Below are 23,042 nucleotides of genomic sequence, written 5' to 3' on the forward strand. Positions count from 1 at the left end.
CATACAGTGTGGTTACTGTGCAAACGAGCATGATTAAAAGCCTGGGTGTTGACATGACTCAGTCGGATGACACACAAGTGCAGAGAGCGTGCACAGAGACAGGAAGCTGCAGTTTGTGGAAAGAGCACATATGTAATATGAGGGGGAAAAAATACTGCAGGAAAAAAAACATAGAAAAAAAAGTGTTTGTGATTGGTGGACGGTCTTACCCGGAAGAGCCAGTGGTGTCAGCTTCTGGGTGTTCAGGGGCGGGGCAGCAAAACTGATGCAGCACGGTCTCACTCCTGCAGAAGGACGGACAAGATGTGAGCAAAGAACAGAGGACAGCTGAACGGTGGACACATTTGGAAGGACAGCATGTCACTCACTCAGTATTAGCCGTTGTATTAGCTGTTGTTTGCCTCATTTCTTTATTCCTCCTCAAAACAAAAGATCTAGAAGAAGCTGTGGATTATTGTTTCATGATATTATACAATCTGACACTGATCCCAGGGCAAATGTCCTATGTAGGTCACTACAAGGCTGGGAAAAGCTTAGAATGAGTACTTGTGTGTCCGGATGCGCTTGTTTATGCTTCCCCTCCTCCTCCAATTCATCAGATCAGCGGTGGTTTAACAGAATTCCCTAAACCCAATCTGGACAGATGGTGATTCCAGCTCTGCTTCCTGGTTCCACTTCTCAAGTTCGCCTTTCTCGTTTCTCTCTCATACATTTTACATTTACATTCATATTTTAGGCTTATTTCTGCCGGTGCTTTCATCTGGAGCAATTTACAAGTAAAGAGGACAAAAAAAAGGAGACACGCGGGAGCTGCTGCATGAGTCGACCCTTTCACCTTCGGGATGCTGGACACCTTCCGCTGCTAGAGACATGAAAGCGAGCGTGAACATCGGCGTCTCACGGCTAAATATTTTGGAAGGTGCTGGTGTCGGCGTAGCTCACGTTAAACCCCTCCACACTGAGCTGAAAGCGTTCACTTGACAGTGAATTTCCTCGTTACGCTACAGTAAGTCTCCTGACCTGGGCGCAGCATATTGTTCGTGACACAGACCCACAGTGACAGGCATTCAGAGTCATTGCAAGACTAGGAGTGACAGTCCGAGCTATAAAAAGCTGTCTTTTCACAGCAACTTCCACAGACTTAAAGGGACACAAGTTTTTTAAAATATCCCCGGTGAACTTTCCTAACATCCTCCACAGATAATACTCGTTCGTATGTTAACACCTACACCAGCAATGACACCCGTCACGCGGAAACAGACACACACACAAGCACACGGCTGTTTTATGTGGCCTGTATAGGCTTGACTCATTAATCTATCTGGATTTATTATCTCAAGGAACTGTTTTGCAGTAACTCTCACACTTGACAAGCAATTGCCTTCTGTTAACAGCCTGTTCCCAGGGGCTTTGGGAACCTCCAAAACAATTATGTTGCATCTCAGTACTCATTTTTTTCAGCACAGTCATTCGCTTTGTTGTGCTGTTCTCCCCCTAGCCTCAACCGTCAGTGAAACCAGGTTAAGGAAAATCAAGTTACGGACACAACCTGCAATCAGTCAAGCTATAAATTAGTCAGTGGTGCTATATCCAAAACTAATTATATTGATTCATACATGCTTGACTATTACAATTTCATGCAGTTCTTCCCATAATAACTGACTCTCCTGCCTTGAACTGCAGTCTCTATGGTCACAGACAATGCATTTTTATGTATGAGATGACTCCATCACTTTTTAATTACTTGAACTATCTCCCCTTCTCAGGGCAAGTTTCTAGGTATGTGCAGGTATAAACTGTAGACTTTAGGGGTCACAAGAAATAAATCAAAGCCAGCTCTGACTTTATTTAAGACATATGTCAGGTATAGGCCTTTGTCAGGCATCAAATGTTTTGGCCAAATGTCAGCGACAGTTACAACGTCGGTAAATGATAGAAACATCTATAATTGAACAGTTTGACATTTTGGGAAATAAACTTGTTCGTTTTCTTGGGTAGTAAAGAGAGGATTGGTGTCTGTGCAGGGTATGACGCCACTGCCAGCAGCTGCATGACTTAGTTTGGAAATAAAAACTAGAACAAAGTGGAAAAAGGGATGAGTTAGGATTGGATTGTGGGGTTTTATGTGTCACAGTCCCACAATTAGTCTGTTGGCGAACAGTAAATTACTGCATCTGGCAAAGGAATACTACAGCACGTAACCTCAGGAAAACTTTTCATTTTTATATTTTGGTTTGGTATGGTTTAAACAAAGAGATGTAACGGTTTAATTTGCTCCGAGGCAGATTATGTTACATCTGGACAAAGCCAGGCAAGCTGCGTTCAACTTTTTCCTCTTTATGCGAACGAGCTGGCCGTCGAAGGAAGGCAGCTTTGGGATTAACGGGCAGACATCACATCAGTGTTTAGTGATTTATTCTTTCAACAAATAAAGGTTTGAAATCGCCTTTAACAGAGACTGATGTGGCAATAAACTTAAAGCCATAAAGCATTCACTAGTCAATTTCTGTCCGACGTGAGCATGGGAGCAGGGTTATTTTGTCGGGCTAATACTAAACAGCTCAGCCCTGCTCAGTTTTGTATGGCCATGCAGTGGAGGAGGGTCCAAGCTGAGCACGCATACTCATACACACAAACACACTCAGCGGGTCCATCTGTCTGTACAAGCCACACGCATAACGGCCATTCGCCTCCAACAACACTTACAAAGAGAGCAGGTGAATATTTTAAGAGTACATGCCTCCTGCCGTTGGCCCATGTTCTCTCTCTCCTTCTCTCTCTCTCCTTCTCTTTCTCTCTCTCTCACAGCCCCGTCCTTCCCTACACCATCCCCACACTCTTCTTTTTCCTGTCTTGTGAAAGTACTTTAAGCGCAGTGCTTTTCATCAGCCAGTATCCTGGTAAGGAGTGTTGACATGCAACAAGATTAAAAAACATGCACCTCCAGCTGTGACACTGGATACAGCCTGTGTTGTTGTCTTATAAATATTTGTTGTCTTATATCAATTTGGTCTCAAGCAAGGTAGGTAAACTGAAGATACAGCTACCCCAAATGCACCTCTTTCTCATCTCTGCTCTCTGTGTTTTGGTCTCCACCTGTCTCACCCTCTGTGCTCCCCCTCCTCCCCTTTCATTTCTGTTTTTTTTCCGCCCATCTCTTTCACTGGTCCACTCCAGCGTCGGCCTCGAGCCCCTTTCTCTAGACACCTCCGAGGGCTCCATCAAAGACAGCGGCCGAGCGCGCATCCCTCTCTTTCTCTTTGCCATCGCTCTGCTTTCTCTCTCCTGAGAATGGCTGATTACTGTTCGCTCCATGGGCTAAGTGGGGCAGATAGGAGGCTCAGCTGGAGAGAGAGACGAGAATGAGCGGAGGAGAGGATCCTGTCTCCCCTCCCTACATGGGCATATCCACGTGCACTGGCAACGCTGACAACGGTTCAAAGCGCACAAGCACACTCGCAGCCGCCACAAGTCCATATGTCGAGCAAGAAACGAGATTAAATGACATTCAAATTAATGGCTACAGTAAGATGTGTCAGAAAAAAAGAAACAAGTTTCCGTCACATCCACCTACACAGAAATATGCGCAAAACACATATGCATATTTGTAAGAGAAACAAGCTGAGACTAAGTGACACCGGGAGTAGCAGAGATCTGATCTCCAGTCAGCTGCAGAAGGCATGAAGCAGGCAATGACAGGGAGGTGAAAGCCTCACTTTCCTCTCCTCACCTGCTTGGCCTGCCAAAAGCAAAAGCGCACAACACTGGGGCTTCTGATCCTATCCGGAAAGACTCGAGCAAGGGAGGTTGCGTTTAAGGACACACACCAGCAGCCACAGGAGCAGGACGGCCTATTAGCGAACCACTCTGCTGCTTGATCAACTAGTGGGTGTCTCTGTTGATTTCACCCTCTGGCTTTCATAATAACAATTCACACACTCTAATTTCTTCCTCACTGGTAAAACTAATTAAAATTAAGAATCAGTGGTGCAAACACAGAATCCTGTCAAAGAGTAATGGTCGCTGCAGGGTGAAATCTCAACTCGGGGTCCAAGCAAGGCTTTTGAGGGGAGCAACAGGCCTACACGCACACACACATGTATGCACACGGAGCAGGAAGTGTAAGGTGTGGCAGGTGAATCATTTCCTATAGGCTTAATATCAACATCCCCTGTTTTAACATATATGTATCCCTACTCCTCTGCTCCTCTCACTTCCTCTTTATTCTGTGTTGCTCCCCACAGTGGGGGTGGAGTCCCAGAGAGACCAATCAGGGTTCCTGCTGGGATACAACTTATGAAAAGAACACACACACCCTTACAGGAAAAAAAAAAAAAAAGAGAGAGAAACATGGGTTTTCTCTCATTAGATGATGTGCTGATAGTGGAGTAGCGTGTGTCTGCGTATGTGCGTGCCCGTGTGTGTGACTGTGGGTATAGCCGTGCGCACGTGTGTCTCATCTAACACGGGAACATCAGAGGCCTAGAGATCCCGTGAGAATTCCCAGATCCCGTGCAGTAATTATCAGAGAAGCACCGCGGACAGGGACTCAAGGTGTCTCACCATCACGCGTAAGCTGCTCCTGTCTCGAACTGACATTGACCGTTGTGCTGAGTGTGTTTCTTGCACACACACACACACACACACACACACACACACACACACATGGCCGAGGCCTACAGCTGTTTGTTATGTAATGATCCAGTGATCGTGATCCAGTTTCTCGTTTAAATAATCCACCTCTTCCTCTTCTGGCACAGTCCTTAGCCGACACTCACATCTGAAAATTGGAAATTTGCAAGCGCCTTCTTCGTTAATTAAACGCCTCTCAATCTGCGGGACACGTGCACGCTCACGTGCACGCCCCTAATTACACAGTTTAAGACGCCCACTGCACAAATACTATGTAGGATTCAAAACAGGCTATATTATCCAAAGTTGGATGTTTTGATATATTTGGGCTATGAGTTCATAGTGGCACAAGAGGTTTTAAAATGTATAAATACCACTTCTAAAATATATAGATAGGTTATATAGATATTTCCCAGCCAATTTTAAGACAAACACAATCAAATAACCGCAGGCTATATTCTCTACTCACTCGGATTTCCGAGCCAGGGCGAGGGATCGGCAAAGTGTTGTCGGGGTCATCGGAACCAAAGAGCGACAGCTGGAGCAACTTCCACCGTTTTCTGCCTCACTTTCAATTGGGGAAATCGTGGACGGGTCAGCAGGAACCAGCTGCATGTCCCCCGGGTCCATGGGCTGGGGAGGCGAGGGCTGGACTACCGGAGCAGGTTCGACCTGTGCTGGTGCAGTCGCATGGTCAGGCACAGACCCCGCAGTTGTCTTGAGCTGGGGGTCCTGATGGTGGTGATGATGAAGGCAGCTGGGGTCGGGGTGATGATGTTGGTGGTGATGGTAAGGGATCTGCTGTTGTACCCTGACGTCCCGCAGGTGCCTGTTCTCGCCAATGAGCTCGTCCACCCGCCGGTCCAGCTCCTCTATCCGTGCGCGCTGGGTCTGGATGAGACTCTGCTGGTTCTGGACGATGGTGGTGAGCTCCCTCAGGTACAGAATCGCCTGCACCGGGTTTTCTAGCAGGCTGGAGCTCATCATACCCGAGGCAAGATGATGGAAGGAAAGGAGAAAAAAAAAGGAAGATGGACAGGAGATCAGAGGAGATGTAAAATAGCCTATGAGAAGGTGGGATGTCCTTCCGCTCCCCTCTCCTTGATTCTACTCGGCTGTAGATGAGGCTGTGCCGACCGAGCTAGTCTCCACTTCTCCGGTCGCTTCCCTCCCTCCCTCACTCTCTCTCTCTCCCGATGCGCTGAGTGGTGCTGATGAGAGGAGCCAGATCCAGATGTGACAGTAGGGAGGAGGGGAGGGGAGGCGCCGAAGGACGGATGCGTCATTACGCACAGACACGAGAAGAGTCCAAGCACGCACCCTATAGGTGGGCTACAAGGAGTTGTTGCTGAGTTGTTTTAGTTGTTCACTATCTGAGCCGTTTTAAAACACTGTATTACTATAACTCCAGGCTACAACATGAAAACAAGCCTACACAAAACATCTCAAAATGTGTTTTTGACAGATAATATAAGTCAGAAAACTTACCCACCACCTACAATTCAAAGACAACTGGGAATTTCTTGTAGTGAAAATGGTTGGATTATAACAGGCTAATTGAAATGACATGTGGTGACGCTAAGTTAATTAAAATAACAAAACTTATATTAACGTGACATAATTATTTTGTATTTGAGTCAATTTTCCAAGATAAACATAGTTTTCCCGATCCTAACCAGTACGTGAGTTAATTGAAATCGTTCCGAGTGCAATGAAAGGTCAAGCAGGAAGCAGAGATTACCGAGAAAACCTGAAGGCAACACTACAATTTCGTCACGATCACGTGCCACGCGGACGCGGAAGTGCAGAATCGTTGTTTTGCTAAAGGCATAGCCGTTTAGCTACCACACAGAGCTTGGCTGTTATTCTTATTTTATGTTTTGTTTTTTTATTTTTTTTTCTGTTGAACGGTAACAAGTAAACAACACTCATGGTCAGGTAAGACTGTTATTTCCAATTCAACGTGTCATTAAACTGGTGCGGCTGCGCTCACATATGATATTTCTTCAGCAGTGACACACTTTCATTTTTTAAAACAGTTTGTTAGGAATATATTTGCTAGTTAACGTCTAGAGCCCAGATTTATCCGATATTAGTTATTCGTATTAGCAAGTACTGCAACAGGAATCAACCGATTTACAACGCGAAACAAAGGGAAAACAATATCTGCACAGTATTAAGTATAGTACGTTGCAGTACCCGTCATGTGACTGTCAGATGAGCTCGAGAAGTGAAGAGTGTGGCAAAGCGATAGTAGGACGTTGCGTTGAATTAAATAATAAACTGGAGAAGCATTCAAAATGTGCACCTTTCCATTTTTTTTCTGTATTATTTATTTAGTTTGATGCATCGTCTTTATTCAAATGTGTTGTGCGATTTGTTTTGCAGGATGACACAGAAGCAAAGCCTGGAGGGGCAGGTGTACTCTGTGCCCCTCATCCAGCCAGACCTGAGGAGAGAGGAGGCAGTTCATCAGATAGCAGATGCGTTATTGTACTTGGAGACCATCTCTACAGATATTTTCAGAAGGTGAGCCTTGACTAACCCTGACATTAATACAACTCTTAAATGAATCAGTGACCCGCAATGAAAATCAACTTCATTGGCCGTGTATATAGGTGCACGTACGAGGGAATTTCCTCTCTCCATCAACTCACCAGTTTGTACAAACAGAGAGTACACTTGGAGCCATCATACAAGTTGCAAGGAAGCATTTGCGTTGGTTAGGTGCTACCTCAAAGCACCCCAACCCCAGGGTGGATCTGGGACTTTTGGTTCCAAAGTCTGCCTCTCTAATCACCCGTCCACAGCTCACACTCACATTAGTGGTTTTCCAATTATAGAAACCACTGCTGTCCCCGATCAACTGGTCATGAGCCCAGTGTGTGCCATCCACACACACACACACACACACACAGAAGTTACAAAGGATACAGCATCTTCTTCAGCATCAACAAAGTCTGGCTTTTGATTGTAAAATATGATCACTTTGGGCTCCGGCCATGTCCAATAGGTTCAAGATTTGTCTTCGTATTTGACGTTTTGGTGAATTCTAACATACTGAGAGATAAATCAACTGTGAAATGGAAAGTAAAGACTCTATTAGCTCTAGTAAAGAGGTACTGTAACAATGTTCAGGTATGCCGCTCGCAGGAAGTAAGAGACAGTGAGCACAGAGGACAAGCCCAGGGTCAATGTCCAAGATTACAGAAGTTTTAAAGCCGCAAGAAACATAATTTTTGTCCTAACATGTGTTGCTCACTAGCAGTGTCTGCACTACCTTAGTTAAATAAAACCATTAGACTTTTTAATCACCCCAAACGGCAGTCAAAAAGTTTTTAAAAATCCACAGATTGGGTTGGTAGCTGATATCAGAGCATCTGTTGCAGGACTCTGCGATGGACCAAAAAAGCTTTGTCATATTTAATCGATGGCACAGTTGACAACAGCACCTGTTTCGAAACAGATGGTTCAGTCAGGCACCCTGAAAATGAAAGCGTTGCTTCCTCTAAATACATGGCAACAGTGGCGCGCTTTTGGCAGAACAACCTTTTGAAACATGGTCTGTGAATGCCGCAGCCAAAACAGCTGTGTAATGCTCGTACTCCATATTTATTAAAGACTCATTTACTTTCATTTGAGTCTCGGGTTTGAGTACTGTGTGTGATTGTATAGAAAGCAGAACAAGTGGAATAGAGCATCTCAAGTTACTCAGACATCTATATTTTATTGTGCAACATCCTGTATATGTATATATATTCCCTCTGTGTGTGGTTGTGTATATAACCATACACATGTTGGTGTTGCTTCCAGGGTGTCTGAGAGTGTGGAGAAGAACCGGCACCAGCTGCAGCGCGTCACTGACAGGATCAAACTAGCTCAAGCCCGCGTTGACAAGATTAAAGGCAGTAAGAAAGCCACCAAGGTAACTCAGCAACATCCCTTTTAAAGGCAGCTTTGTGGGTTTTTTAATGTCCAATATAAACAGTCATAATTGTTTTGCATGTATAGGTTTTCTCTAGTGCCAAGTACCCAGCTCCAGATCGACTTCAGGACTACTCATCTATCTTTAATGGGGCTACAGACCCTTCCTCACAAGCCCGCAACCGACACAGGATACAGAATAAACTTCGACCCTTTGATGAGAAGGCCTTGCAGGTGAGATGAACATACTGACTTGCAGAACAGGGGGTTCTGATGGTGGGCAACAATGAAAAACGTGACTCAAGAGCCACAGTTTTACAAAGTGTTGCACAAATGCAGTGGTGAGAAAGCCACAGCGCCAGAGCTGATGTAAAGTGGAAGAGTGTGTGCGCTAACCTGATGGAGTTAATGCCTCTTCATAAATGGAGACGATTCATTTCACTTTAATGCGTTTAATCTTGCTGATTTGGTACTGCTCTTGTTATTGTCACGTGACGACAGGAAGGCTTAACTGCTTATATTTCTGCAGACTGAACGCGCAAAGTCCCATGAACCCACCGATACTTATACCGTTAATATACTATTTTATGGCACTCTGGCGCATGGCTTCCTAGGGGCAGTGTGCAGTTTGATACCTTTGTCATTTATTCCCCATCTCCTTATCCCCTTATTAATGGGAACCACCACCTCTTTCTGCCAGACCATATGCACTATTTCCAGGTTTACTGTCACTGCGGTATCCACAGAGATGTGGGTAATAGCTGAGCCTGAAGGCAGCTCTCTCAATATATGTCCTCACTTAAAATCCTGAGCTCTGAGTAATGACCGGAGAATGAAATTTCTGCTAGAAGAAGCCTATATTAGCTTTCTCCACAAGGTTTCCACGTTAGCCTTTAGGGCCTGGATGAAGAACTCAGACACCCAGAAGGAGCTGGCTTCTCCGTCACATTGGAAAGCAGCCCGTTGAGATAATGGGAGCATCTGATGTCTCCTGAATGCCTCAGTCCGGATATATTGCTTATCCCCTGTCTGAAGTGGAATCATCTCAGGGTTTTTCTGGACGAGTGAGACGAGCACACTACTGCCAACATAATCCATGCGTGCTTTTAAACGAAGCGTGCTTCCTCAAAGTAAGAATATTTAAAGCCTTCCCATTGGAACCACAGTTTAACTTATTTAAAAGTTTATTTTTATTATCATGTTTTGGCTTGGTCTGGATACACTACGCTCCTTACGTCAGTGAACCTTTCTATATATAAAGTGTGCTGCACGTATGTGTTTCTATTTTGCTAAGTAAACCTTTTCGTGCCAGGGCAGATTATTTTACAAGTTTGAGGAACGTTCAAAATTCAGTGCTTGATAAAGAGGTTTAAAGAATGTGGAAGTGTTTCAAAACTGCAACGGCATTTACAGTCAAAACAGACGTTTCCTTTCACACTCAGTCGGTGTTTATGGATTCAGATTCGGCTGCACATCTGTCAGAGTCACAGTTGTTTGTCACGTGCAGCATGTGCAGTGTAGAGGACATCAGAGGCTGTGTAAGTGTATGTATGTCACAGGACAGCAAAAATAGCCTGTAACTGTGTTTTTTGTATTTTTTTTTTTTCTTTTTTCATGTGGTTTCGTGTATGTGTGCTCGGCTCAGCTCTGGCCCCTGCATTATTTATATCGATCACCACAGTTTTTCCTTCACCATCTTTGGAAACTTTTCAGAAAGTAACATTTTATTTTTTTTTCTCAGCATCCGCTTGGTCTTGCGAGTGTGTTGTTGTTTTTCTGTGTGTGTTTATTTGTCAGACTGGTGGGGGAAAAAAAAAATATAAAAACACTGCTGGCAATTTTCTCTGGTGCAGAAATACATTATTCAATATCCCCCACGAGCAGTGTCCTCGACCGCATAATTTGGTTTTGCGGTGTTTATTTGTATGTGCATCTGCGATTTACGTTAATTCAAGGTTCAGCTGACATTTTACAGATCTCCCCTCTCACTCTCTGATCGCGCTCCTTCCTTTCAGGAGAAGTTAATGTATTTCCCGGTGTGCGTGAGCAAGAAGAAGAAGTCTGAGGATGAGACGGAAGAAGGATTGGGCAGTCTGCCGCGCAACATCTCATCCGTCAGCTCCCTGTTGCTCTTTAATACCACGGAGAATCTGTGAGTCCACACATACACATGCACAGACAGACACGGATTCTTACTGTAAAGATTAGTTTTAAATCTTTGCTCACATCTTTTAATCTGTGGATTTTCAAAGATACAAGAAGTATGTGTTCCTTGATCCTCTGGCGGGAGCAGTGACAAAAACACACACGACACTGGAGACAGAAAAAGAACAGAAACCGTTTGATGCTCCTTTGTCCATTACGAAGAGAGAGCAGCTGGAGCGACAGGTACCGTCCAACGCAAACACACACTGTTAATTTGACTGTTTAAACAGCAGCAGCCATAGATTTATAGTAAATCTTGACAATCTTTTCTCTCTAATAGACAGCAGAGAGTTATTTCTATGTGCCAGACTTGGGCCAGGTGCCCGAGATAGATGTGCCGTCCTACCTGCCTGATCTGCCAGGTATTGCAGACGACCTGTCATACAGCGCTGACCTCGGGCCTGGATTTGCCCCATCTGGACCCACACACAATATCCCTGAGTTGCCCTCCTTCTCAGAGGAGAGCAGCATGCCAGGTAGATGTGCCTTCGATTAGTTTCATTTATTTAAATTCTAACCTTCATGTGTGGACTTTGTGACGTGTGTTTGTTATGGTTTATGATGGAGGCTTTTTTTATCTCTTTCTATTTAGAAACCCAACTCCAACCTAGCGTTCCACCACCTCCTCCTCCTCCACCTCCACCTCCCCCTCCTCCCCCTGAGCCTACCGTCGCTCCTGCTCCTCCTGCCGGAGCTCCCCCCCCTCCACCTCCTCCACCCCTTCCTCCCGTAGAAAGCTCCTCGGAAGTCCCCCAAGCACCGAGTTCAGGTTTGTTACATTTTCACAAACTTACCTGCACCTCACGTAAAGCCTAATTTTCTCCCTACTTAATTGACATTAATGAACATGAATCCAAAGTACCCTGGCTGACTGTCTCCTCTGAATGCAGCCACCGTGTCTGGTGCGCCCAGTGAGGTGGTCCAGCCGTCGGACGGCCGTGCCAGTCTGCTGGAGTCTATCCGCAAAGCTGGGGGCGCCGACAAAGCCAAGTTACGGAGCGTCAAAGCGCGCAAGTTGGAGAAGAAGAAGCAAAAGGAGCAAGAGCAAGGTGACATGTTGTTTGAATGGGGACGCGCTTCTGCTCATGTTTTATTAACGGCTACACGATGCATTTTTAACTATCAAAGCAGGAGCGTGACCGGTCGCTTGTTAGCGCTCAGCCATGAGTTTATACAGTGTGTCACGCCGCATGTAAGGATGAGAGCGGCCGTGCTCGTCTCTCATGCTTATCATCACAGTCACAGAGTTTCATGCCAACCTCATTAAAAGGTTGACTTGGTTACAGTTGTATTTGAAATGATCTGACCCGATATTAGACTGCATATCTTTGCCCTTATTTCTGGATGGTTGGCCAGGTCATGACCCAGCATTTCATTTTAGCAGAGAGAGAGAACGGCTTGGAATGAATAACTAGACAAAAAGTCCTGTTATAATTACATGCTCCACTTTGAAGTGCAGCAAAGGAGATGAGTGAAACCGTTCAGTGTTCCAGTTACAAATTAAAGGAGGGGGGAAAAAAACAGGTTGCATGAATATTATTAAGTCCTTGTCTTTGTTTCTCAGCAGTCGGAGTGGCATCTAGTGGTGGAGACTTTATGTCTGATCTCTTCAATAAACTTGCCATGCGAAGAAAAGGTGAGAAATCGCTTTTGCATCAAATGATATTATGAATATGAATATACGTAATTTAATTTGCGTAATGCTCTCTGTTCCCTGTCCAGGCATATCTGGTAAAGGTCCCGCAGGCGGGGAGTCGGCCGACGCTCCCTCTGGTACTGGTGGCGCATTTGCCAGGATGTCAGACGTCATCCCACCGCTTCCAGCCCCACAGGCAACAACAGATGACGACGACTGGGAGGCGTAAACACTTTACGTCGCTGATAATGAAAGTGTTGTATAGCTTTTTGATAATTTTGTGTACTAAGGACTTACATTTCCCTCTAATCATTTAAAAGCTGACACAAATTTTAAATGAGGATCATATTTCAGCCTAAAATGCACAACAGTTGGCCTCATAATGCATCTAAACAAAAACAAGTGTAGTAGTTTGTCCAGAGAAAACGTCACTCACACTAAAATGAGAAAACGGTTCATAACATCGTATTCATCGTGAATAATCTTTTAATAACATTTAACGAGCATATCATTGTACAACGTATCAGAACACTCTGAGATGATGAAACTGATCATCAAGCACTGCATTACGCAACACTTTACATTGAACTCTTTAAATATTTAAAACTTCAAGATTAATTCAGTCACACCAGCTGTGCCTGACAAAGTGTAGTAGCTGTTTCAGTGATGCATTTCAACATGCTGAATAAATGATAAAATAGATGAGAAGCCTGTTTTTTTCTTTTCCTCCTTCTTATACAACATCCAGACTGATGAATTCCCCTTTAGCCTTTGTCTGCCATCGAGTACTTGGATTCATTATTCTCTGATTCATCAGACTGTGTGCCACTAAGCCAGAACAGAAAAGATATATAGAGTCTGAGATTTAAAATAAAGGGAGTATATATTAAAAATAAAAAAAAACACCTTCCTGGTTTGATGGTTGTACCAGTACCACAGTCTAGGATGCAAAATGTTCAAGAATATAAATATAACACAGTGAACAAAGGCAAAAAAAAATTAACTATTTATTATAACATTAGTTTTTTCCTTTTGTGGCATTTCAATTTTCCACAACGTTCTCCCTGAGATATAGTTTTGAACACTTGGGAGTAGTCAGTCGAGCTCTTTGGGGGAGAAACTACACTTGCTTCTGCTTCTTCTCCAGGAAAAACTGGGAAAGAAGAATAGAAAGACGAAACATGAATAAATTCAAAGTGTCTCGATGCAACGTTTGTTTTTTTTAAGATTCACTGTTCCTGCTTCTCACCTTCCGTAAGGCAGCAAAGGCAGGGCCAAAGGTTGCGTGTGCGCTCGTGCGATCTCTGATCCACGTGGGAAGTTTGGAGAGCGTAGCGGGCCGAGAGTAACGTCTGTCACACAGCACGATGGAGGAATAGTCGCCACGGTGACGGATCGCTCTTCCTGTAGGCAGAGGAAATCACATAATTAATCTTTTGTTTTACCACCGTCGTACTAAATTATTTTTTAATCACGTCTGCTGTCATTAATAGAACAGTCATTATCTTTACCTATAGACTGATTCACAGCCTTCATGCAGAGGTTCTCTATCAGTGCTTGTCCGGGGCTCCGCCCTTGACTGTGAGACTGAAGCAGGAAAAGATGAGATTTAACAAACACCTGTCATGTCACCATTCCTCTAATGTCACAGTATCTGTCTTCCCATGTCTGTAAAGGTGTCTCACCAAGTGTTTGTCCAGATATGACATCTTTTCCTGTAGTTCAGGGGACTTGATGTTAGGATATGGCATTCCCACCATCACCACACACCTGTGATCACACACACAAATACAAACAGACAGTAAATTTTCTATACTTTCAACAGTGTACAACTGCCTTTTTGTCCGTGTGCGCGTGAATAACACACACCTGCCCAAGTCGTCAGAGAAGTTGATTCCCTCGCTCATCTTTCCTCCAACCACGGAGAACAGTAACGCTCCCGTGAGTCCGCCGCCGTCTTTGCTGCACCTCTAAAATGAGAAGAGACAGCCAGTGTCTGTCAGTTATAAAAATCCAAACTCAATCACATTGTCAACATTCATTTATGAGGTCTGATGTGTCAGCAGAGCCAGTTTTACCTGGATACAACGGGAGAACTCACTCAGCACCTGTTCTACCTGGCTGGCCTTCTTTGGCTCCTGGAAGATCTGAGGAGGTGTTTGTGACAGTTCAGAGATTAAGGAAATCATCACTTACAGTGAAAAGAAGACTTTCCCTACAAATACCTTACCAGCCTCGACTTAAAGTGGCAGCCTTGAAGATTTTTCCTTTAAATAAATGTGGTAACAATGGTGACTGAGCCTATGATTCACTGACAATAGCTTTTCAGGATTTATGTATTTGCGATATTATGAAAATTGCTGTTACTGCTAATCTCAGATCTCTGGATGTGACTGTATAATCCTAAAACATCACCATAAAATAGCTCCCGGGTTCCCAGGCTGCATTTCCTGCTGCCTCAGCTTCACATTATAAACAGTTAACTGCCAATAGACAACTTTATTTTTATTAGGATGTTTTGTATCATCTAGAAAACTTGACAATGACTATTTTGTGGCATTTTCTGACAGTGAATCGGTTTTACATATTCCAGGGAGTAAAGCAACAACATGGAACAGGCTGCACTCCTCAAACTTTTCAGCCAGGTAACCAGCTCCTATCCGTGAGCTCTGCAGTGCACTCATACCTTGTGCAACATAAAGTCTGACTACAGCCTGACAAGTTTGTTTGTTCTATGGCCTGTAGTATTAAACCACATTTTCCATATTAACAGGTGTCAACAAATCAACCTGGACCTTAAAGATTACCACTTTAAGGCCAAAGAAGCAGTTTTCTTCTTTATAAAACATGTAGCTGAAAGTACCTTTTTCTTATTAGCCAGCCGACTAAGCGCACCGCTGGCTTCCCAGTGAGCTACGATCTGCCTCGAGTATTCGTAAGAGGGGAAAAAACACACAACCCCGCCTGGGACCACGTTACAAATGTTGGAGAGGATGCGACCCGTCTCGTCCATCTGTAAACCGACACAAATTTCCGTTAATGCTCGTGCAAACAATACAGCTACAGTGAATTACAGCATCTTTGTAAAACAGCATGTGTTCGTGAGTCTGTTACCATGCGTGGAGAGTCTCTGTTTTGGAAAGTAAAATCCAGCTCTTGGCCGGACGGGCCGCTGCACAACACGAGGGGAAGAATGTTCTCGGGAGGAATTACGTGGCCTGCACACAAGACGACAGTTAATTCATGTATTACTTTAAATATGACAAACGGACGATCAAATAACGACACAACAAAGATTGTCTGTGTTTAAATAGTATGTCTCGTATTCCCTTTTCCTTCTTTGCCTGTATCAATTTTTAATAATCTCACATAACTTGAACCAGAGGACGTTTTTCCCCCTATATCTAATCAATGTGCACAACCCAGCAGAAAAAAAATCTGTCATCACTTGAGTCAAGAATATTTATGACAAATCCCCAACAACAAACAGAAACGCTGATTAGCACATCACTAAGAGAGGGTGCATTATTAAAACACAAAAGGAGAAATGGGCCACTCACCACAGGAAAACTCCATGATGCGCTCTTTTCCCACTCCGGCAGAAAAAAGCAGCTCTTGTTTGAAGTCTGAGACCTACGTAAAAACATCATTTAGTGTCACAAAACACACAGCAGCAACAACAGCCGCAGCAGCAGCCGATTTGAAGCCACTCACAGGCTGCATCGTTCCTCCTGCAATGATGACTGCTCTGCACTCCTTCAACACCTGAGCGAAGTGGACTGCCGGATTCAACAGAAGGAACTTGACACTGCTCTCTGACAGCGTGCCTGGACAGTAAACAAATGGGGTGTTTTACACTGTAATATTTTACATCACTATCCCTTATTTGTGCTTTGTGTTTAAAATGGTACCTTGTCTGTTCACCACCACTCTGCCGTCAGTATTGCTGTTGGTAAGGGCCATGAAGAAACCCTCCACCTGCATCATGGGAGACGCAGACAGCATTTTGTCTGCCTCTACGGACCCCTGCTGGTCAGCTGGAGGAACTGCACACGGGAGTGGGAATAAATAAAAATAAATTCACTATAAACACAGCAATACTAAATTGTCTGCTGTCTCTTGTTTTACATAATGCCACAGTTTGAGACAAAGCTGGATGTGGGAGTCTTTTCATGCAACTTAAGTACAATTTAATAAAGAACATTTGTTATCCTTTGACAAAAAGGGAATAAGTCCATATGCTTCCTGTATCTTCTTCAAAGGTGTCGTCTATTCGAAATAAGTTCTGGCACTTCTTACAATTTACTTTTGTGACTCTACATTTAATTCTGAACTTTAATATGACAAACTGTCATGTCAAACTGCTGAATGTGATTCAGTTTTCCAGTACAACCATTTTTGGAGTTTGTTTAAACAATGTCTGACCTGGAGCAGCGGTTTGGTTGCTCTGCAGGGTCTGAAGGTAGCGATTTAGACCTTCTGTGCGTCTGTTCTCCTTGTTGGAGCTGCTCTGGGTGTGAAGAGTCACACCTGAGCCTGCGTACTTCTCCACAAATCCGACCAGCTGCAGGGAGAAGATGCATTTCACTCTACTGAAGATCACTCCTAAAAAAAATATACAGTTTTCACATATGTGGTGTAGATCACACACTTACCTTCCTGCTGATCATGCTCTTCTCAAAGTATCTTTGTAACTACAGTGAGAATGATAAGAAAGATACACCACTGAAATACAGGAAGCTGAAATTTGGATGTGTTGTGCAGTTGCAATGACAAACTACCTTAAACAAGTTGATATTGTCAATCTGAGCCTTGAAGAGGAAGTCATTAATGGTAAGCATTTGCGTTCCTAAAAGAAAAAGAAAATTGACTCGTTAATTATTTCTGCTCTGCTGTGCATTAGTGTGTGTGTGTCTACCTGTGACTATCATTGACTGACCTGCTTGTGTAGTCTGGCTCTGCGGATTCTGCCCCACCTTACCTGCAAGGAAAGCAGTGAGCAATACCAAGATCAGAAATGTTGTAACAGCCAACTACATCATCCAGCAACTCCCGTACTAAATTAGTTCCAGCGTGGCAATAAACAATAATTAAATAACTAGTTGCACACACTCACCTCCCAGCACCCGAACAAGCCCCTCAATCACAAAGAGAATCTGTTTGATGTACATCAGGTTCTTTGCCTTCAGTCGGCTCCTAATGTCGAAGACACATAAATATCAAGCAGAGGGAAGGTGAGACAATATTTAATTTGGAATTATGTGCTTTGTGTGAGACTCACTTATAGCGGTCAGCATACTGGGTGAGCTGGGACTGGGCACGACAAAGCTGCAGAAAATTCAAAATTTTAGAACATCATAATGAACAAACATAAGTAAAATTTACATTTTGCATATGTTGTGTAGGAAAGTGTCGTACCTGTGCTCCAGTGAGCTCTGCACTGTGTATACAGGAGAGAGTGTCACTAAGATTGTGAGCTTCGTCTATAATCATGACCTGTAATAAATAAATAAATAAATATAAATAGATAATAACTAAATTTTAACTGCTGAGAAGAAAAGTCTAGAATAGAGTCTAAAATGAAGAAGACAATATCACCTGTCCCTTTAGCTGGATTCCTGCTGCCCGTCTTGTAGCTTCATGAAGCACCATCTGATAGGGCAGCACCACCAACTAAAAACACAAACCACACAGTGAAGGCTGAATCTACAAGAAACAATGATTATTTTTTCTTTAAATACAGGAGCAGAGCCTAGATCGACCTAGCAAACACATTAAAAGTGACCACAGGGTTGGAGGAACTGACTACAAAGAGGGCAGGGTTACCTGTGCAGGGGGAATAGCGAGGCGTGAGGCGTAATAAGGACACGAGTGCGTTTCCCTGCCGAGTTTCAGCAGCTGCTCTATGTCATGCACAGTCCCCAGTACATCATCCCTCATCTGCTGCAGAGCTGAAGCTTTATTATAGGGACACACACTCTTTGCTGGGCCTCGCTTACGTTTTACGCCCTCTTCAGGATGCTGCTTCTCTAAAAACAAAAAAAAAAAAGACAGAAAAGATAAGAACTACAAGCTTAAAAAAATACTTAAGTTAAGATGTATTTCTTTAAGATGAGTAGTTCTTTGGCTAAATGACTCTCACCGTGTTTGTTTTTCTGCATCTCCATGCAGCGGTCATTAATGCGCTGGATGCTGCCCAAACGTCGCACCTCTTCATTGACACACAGATTCTATACAGACACAGAGCAAACAGCATGAGCACTGGTTCCTGTGTAACACCAAGTATGTTTAGATCCAATATGTTGTATCTGAACACACTCTATTTTAGCCTTTTAAATATTATCAGTAGCTGTGTAATTACATGATTCTAATAACAAACAGGTAAGAAAGATATACACATATACTATGAGAATATATTAATAGGAACGTCCTATTTCTATATGGTTAGATTGTTCTAGACCGTGGTTCCCAAACTGTGGTTCGAGTCCCCTCAAGGGGGTGCCAAATATCACAGGGCGTTGTCTGTTCTGAGGCTGTCGAAATTAGATTTGTACATATTCAACAACAAATTTACTGGATAATCTCTTTATGAAAAATATTTAAAATGATGAGTTTTTAATTCTTATTTAAACTGGAGGGCTACTCAGTCAGAGACCCCTCCAACCTCTCAGAGCTGGCACTCAATCTGTTTCACTGGATCAGGTAGCTGACAAGCTCAGCCTGGCTCATCCTGGTTTTTCCATCCAAGTCAGAGCATCGCTATTTTATACATGAGACAACATGTTTGAGGAACTTAAAAGTGCTAAAACTATATCTCAGGAGCTACTTCAGCTTCGGCTGTATTGGAGTTTGGTCAGAATGTTTCATTTGAGATGAGGAGAAAAGCTGCGGATCAAAAATCATGTAGTCCAAAGACACTTTCGAGTACAGATTTGAGTTTGTGTGGAGTGGAGGGGCTCAGCTTTTCTTAGAAACAAGTAATCTGAGCTCTAAGGAGTAAAGGTAGGGAACCACTGTTCTAGAAAATTCTACGTGCCTGTACCAAGGGATATATATATATATATATACACAGCTATATGTGCTATATATGCCTAATGTCAAGCTATCAATTTCTTTGAGGAGTGAAGGATGATCTTTCCAGGAAACATCCAGAAAGCTCTCAAGAGTCCTAGATTACACTGTCCATTGCAACATACCCTACCAGTCAAAGGTTTGGACACACCCTCTCATTTAATGGTTTTTCTTTATTTTCATGATTATTTACATTGTAGATTCTCAATGATGGCATCAACACTACGAATGAACACATATGGAATTATGTAGTAAACAAAAAAAGTGTGAAATAACTCTAAATATGATTCATATTTTAGAGTCCTCAAACTAGCCACCCTCTGCTTTGCTGACAGCGCTGCAAACCCTTGGACTTCTCTCAATGACCGAAATGGTTTTTCACTTCACAGGTCAGGGTTCATTTCTTGCCTTCTTAATGGGGTTGGGACCATCAGTTGTGTTGTGCAGAAGTCAGGTTGGTACACAGCTGACAGCCCTATTTGACAACTGTTAGGCTTCATAATATAGCAAGAACCAATCAGCTAAGTAAAGGGAAATGACAGTCCATCATTACTTTAAGAACTGAAGGTCAGTCAGTACAGAAAATTGCAAAAACGTTGAATGTGTCCCCAAGCGCAGTTGCAAAAACCATCAAGCTCTATGACGAAACTGGCTCACATGAGGAAAGGAAGACCTAGAGTCACCTCTGCTGCTGAGGATAAGTTCATCTAAGTCACCAGCCCCAGAAATCGCAAGTTAACAGCACCTCAGATTAGAGCCCAGATCAATGGCACACAGAGTTCTAATAGCAGACGCATCTCTACATCAACCAATCAGGCCTTTATGGTCAAATAGCTGCTAGAAAACCACTACTAAGGAAAAGCAACAAGCAGAAGAGACTTGTTTGGGCCAAGAAACACAAGGAATGGACATTAGACCAGTGGAAATCTGTGCTTTGGTCCAAATTTGAGATCTTTGAACCGCCATGTCTTTGTGCGACGCAGAAAAGGTGAACGGATGGTCTCTACACGTATGGTTTCAACCGTGAAGCATGGAGGAGGAGGTGTGATGGTGTGGGGGTGCTTTGCTGGTGACACTGTTGGGGATTTATTCAGAATTGAAGGCACAGCATGGCTACCACAGCATCATGCAGCGACATGCTATCCAGGCTGTGTAAGGGCTATTTGACCAAGAAGGAGAGTGATGGAGGGCTGCGCCATATGACCTGGCCTCCACAGTCACTTGACCTATACCCAGTCAAGATGGTTTGGGATAAGATGGACCGCAGAGTGAAGGCAAAAGGGCCAACTAGTGCTCAGCATCTCTGGTAACTCCTTCAAGACTGCTGGAAAACCATTTCAAGCGACTATCTCATGAAGCTCATCGAGAGATCGCCACAGGTGTGCAAAGCAGTAATCAAAGCAAAGCGTGGCTATTTTGATAATATAAAATATGAATCATATTTAGAGTTATTTCACACTATTTTTGTTTTACTACATAACTCACATATGTGTTCATTCATAGTTTTGATGCCTCCAGTGAGAATCCACAATGTAAATAATCATGAAAATAAAGAAAAACCATTAAATGAGAGGGTCCGTACCATGAGAAGACAACATAAAGAGTAACCTTTAAGATAAACTTAGTATGACATATACTGTGTCATAACTGAAGGCAATCATTTAAACATTTCTCAGTTCATTTACATGCAATTCTTGGGATTCCTTAATCCTTAAATTAATATTTCCAGAGTAAATCAAGTAAATATATTCAAAAACTACCCCATCCCTATTAGTGGTTGTTTTTGTGTGTGTACTGATCAGCAACAACATGCTGCACATACCTGCCGTGAACCAAGTGTGACCAGACTGATGTCCTTACTGAAGGGACTCTTTTGAACCTCGTGGACAAACTGGGCCAGCTGGGAGTGAGTGCGGCTGCAGTAGTAAATCTACAAAAGGGGCACATGTACAACGTCTCACATCACAGAAACGTGACACTAATGAATTAATTATGTCAAACTTCTCTGTCACACACACCTTAGTAACGTGCTCTTCAACCAGTTCATCGTCTTCATCGTCACCAGCGGCGTACAATCTAAGTGTGTGAGGAGAGACACCCCGCTGTCATCATCTTTCCATTTCAGATGCTTATTGTGACTATTACAGTTTACAGTTTGCATCCATTAATGGCAGCCCTCACCTGCTTTTGCCCTTAGACTCGTCGTCACTCTCATATTCTGCAATGATAAGCTCCTCATCCTCTTGATCTCCTGCCGCCTCCACCTGCTCATCTTTACTGAGCTGAAGCAACTTGAACGCCTCATCCTCTTCACAGCTCTGCAGAAACAAATCTCTTTCATTGAGGTGTTCTCAGCGATTTGCAGCAGTTTTGTTTTCAATTGGGTTCTTTAAAATGCCGATTACCTTTCTTTTGATTGCATACTTCAGCTGAACGTTGTTTCTGATCATTTCTAACCGTTCCTCCCTCTTCTTCCTTTTCAATTCTTCCTCCTGACACACACACAAATGTTCAATAATAAACAATAACAATCAGATGAATAAATCCCCACGAAAGTCACATATGAAATTCACTCCGACCTTAAGCTTTGACACTAAATCACGTTCAGCCTTTTTTTGAACAAAGTCAGTGATCCAGTCCGGCTCTGTTGAAGCAGTCGAGGGCTGGGCAGCAGAAGTGGAAAGAGCTGCCTCTCCTTCCTGCAGCAGAGCAGCTGTCTCCTTCCTCTTCTTCTCCTCATAATCTGTGAGCCAGCTCAGGGCTCCACATATCAGACTCAGTGACTTTCCCTACATAACAGACATTGACAGCTATTAGTGATGTAAAACAACTCATGCACTGATTATTTCTCTCGTGCAGTGGCATACACACCGTCCCGGTGGGGCTTTCAAAGATGCCAACTTTGCCTTGGTTAAGTGCACTGTACAGGGCTTGCATAAAGTCCTGCTGGATGTTATAGGGCTGGTAGGGAAATGGAAACTGGGCCCTGCCATTTTCCATGGTTGCGAACCTTCCTGGAAGATAACATAACGGTTAGATCTAACATTTCAGTTCAGATAAGGTCATCATGAAATCAAAACAGCCTTCCTGTGTTTAGACTGGCCTATATTATTGACACATGATAGGGTTGTTGTGTCTAACTAAAGCACCCCCCTTTAAGACGATAATTTCACAATCTTTGTGCATTCCTGTTTCAGTTTACAACCTTTTACTACAATGTCAAAATCCCCATTTAACTAAAGCGTGTCAAGCAGCTAACACTTGATCGTGTAGATTTTCACTGTGAGCTGTGTAGCTGGAAAACATTAAGCTAGCTAGAGTCGTGGCAAGCCAACTAGTTTACAAGAAACACGAGTCATCATTATTATTTTCAGTCTTAAACCCACTGAAAAACATCTTCTTTACAGATATCTTGGCTATGTACTCACCACAAAGATGCTACACGGCGACTTTTACTTGTATTTTCAACTCGGCCATTCAACAACCGCGCCAACAACCAGAAGTGGCCACGGAGTCTGACCAATAGGGATCAAGCTACGACGGAGGACGAATGTTTTACTATACGAGAGTGCTT

General features: G+C 43.4%; 3 protein-coding genes across 4 annotated transcripts in view; 1 reads left to right on the plus strand and 2 right to left on the minus strand.

Annotated features, from left to right (window-relative positions):
* The window catches only part of iqsec3b (IQ motif and Sec7 domain ArfGEF 3b), a gene marked incomplete at its 5' end in the record, with an annotated part of 28,426 nt that extends 22,807 nt beyond the window's left edge, over nucleotides 1–5,619 (minus strand). Inside the window, 2 exons of the mRNA XM_084554550.1 lie at nucleotides 210–284; nucleotides 5,102–5,619. Of these exons, the coding sequence (XP_084410676.1) occupies nucleotides 210–284; nucleotides 5,102–5,619 (593 nt within the window). The remainder of the gene's footprint in view (nucleotides 1–209; nucleotides 285–5,101) is intronic.
* Nucleotides 5,620–6,435: 816 nt separating this feature from the next.
* On the plus strand, nucleotides 6,436–12,634 carry wash1 (WAS protein family homolog 1). 2 transcript variants are annotated; one of them, XM_084554910.1, is made up of 11 exons: nucleotides 6,436–6,570; nucleotides 7,021–7,161; nucleotides 8,446–8,557; nucleotides 8,644–8,790; nucleotides 10,572–10,708; nucleotides 10,809–10,944; nucleotides 11,042–11,237; nucleotides 11,354–11,530; nucleotides 11,652–11,810; nucleotides 12,326–12,397; nucleotides 12,484–12,634. In XM_084554910.1, exons 1-11 carry the CDS (start codon nucleotides 6,563–6,565, stop codon nucleotides 12,624–12,626), a joined length of 1,428 nt encoding a protein of 475 aa, XP_084411036.1. In that variant the 5' UTR covers nucleotides 6,436–6,562; the 3' UTR covers nucleotides 12,627–12,634. The 2 variants fall into 2 exon arrangements, with proteins under 2 accessions (XP_084411036.1, XP_084411037.1); XM_084554911.1 differs by having other exon boundaries at nucleotides 12,329–12,397.
* A 775-nt stretch (nucleotides 12,635–13,409) lies between these two features.
* On the minus strand, nucleotides 13,410–22,645 carry ddx11 (DEAD/H (Asp-Glu-Ala-Asp/His) box helicase 11). The gene is made up of 27 exons (XM_084554909.1): nucleotides 22,340–22,645; nucleotides 22,048–22,257; nucleotides 21,874–21,960; nucleotides 21,650–21,786; nucleotides 21,487–21,544; nucleotides 21,291–21,398; nucleotides 18,540–18,627; nucleotides 18,224–18,426; nucleotides 17,996–18,070; nucleotides 17,816–17,893; nucleotides 17,679–17,725; nucleotides 17,514–17,593; nucleotides 17,337–17,378; nucleotides 17,179–17,246; nucleotides 17,053–17,091; nucleotides 16,823–16,961; nucleotides 16,309–16,443; nucleotides 16,112–16,224; nucleotides 15,958–16,030; nucleotides 15,512–15,615; nucleotides 15,261–15,410; nucleotides 14,476–14,544; nucleotides 14,267–14,367; nucleotides 14,083–14,167; nucleotides 13,909–13,984; nucleotides 13,647–13,801; nucleotides 13,410–13,550 (listed from the first exon to the last, which is right to left on the minus strand). The coding sequence occupies exons 1-27, from the start codon at nucleotides 22,466–22,468 to the stop codon at nucleotides 13,518–13,520; spliced, it is 2,682 nt and encodes an 893-aa protein (XP_084411035.1). The 5' UTR covers nucleotides 22,469–22,645; the 3' UTR covers nucleotides 13,410–13,517.
* Nucleotides 22,646–23,042: the final 397 nt, after the last annotated feature.

The sequence above is a fragment of the Chelon labrosus genome, assembly GCF_963514085.1.
Source record: "Chelon labrosus genome assembly, chromosome: 11".
Taxonomy (NCBI): domain Eukaryota; kingdom Metazoa; phylum Chordata; class Actinopteri; order Mugiliformes; family Mugilidae; genus Chelon; species Chelon labrosus.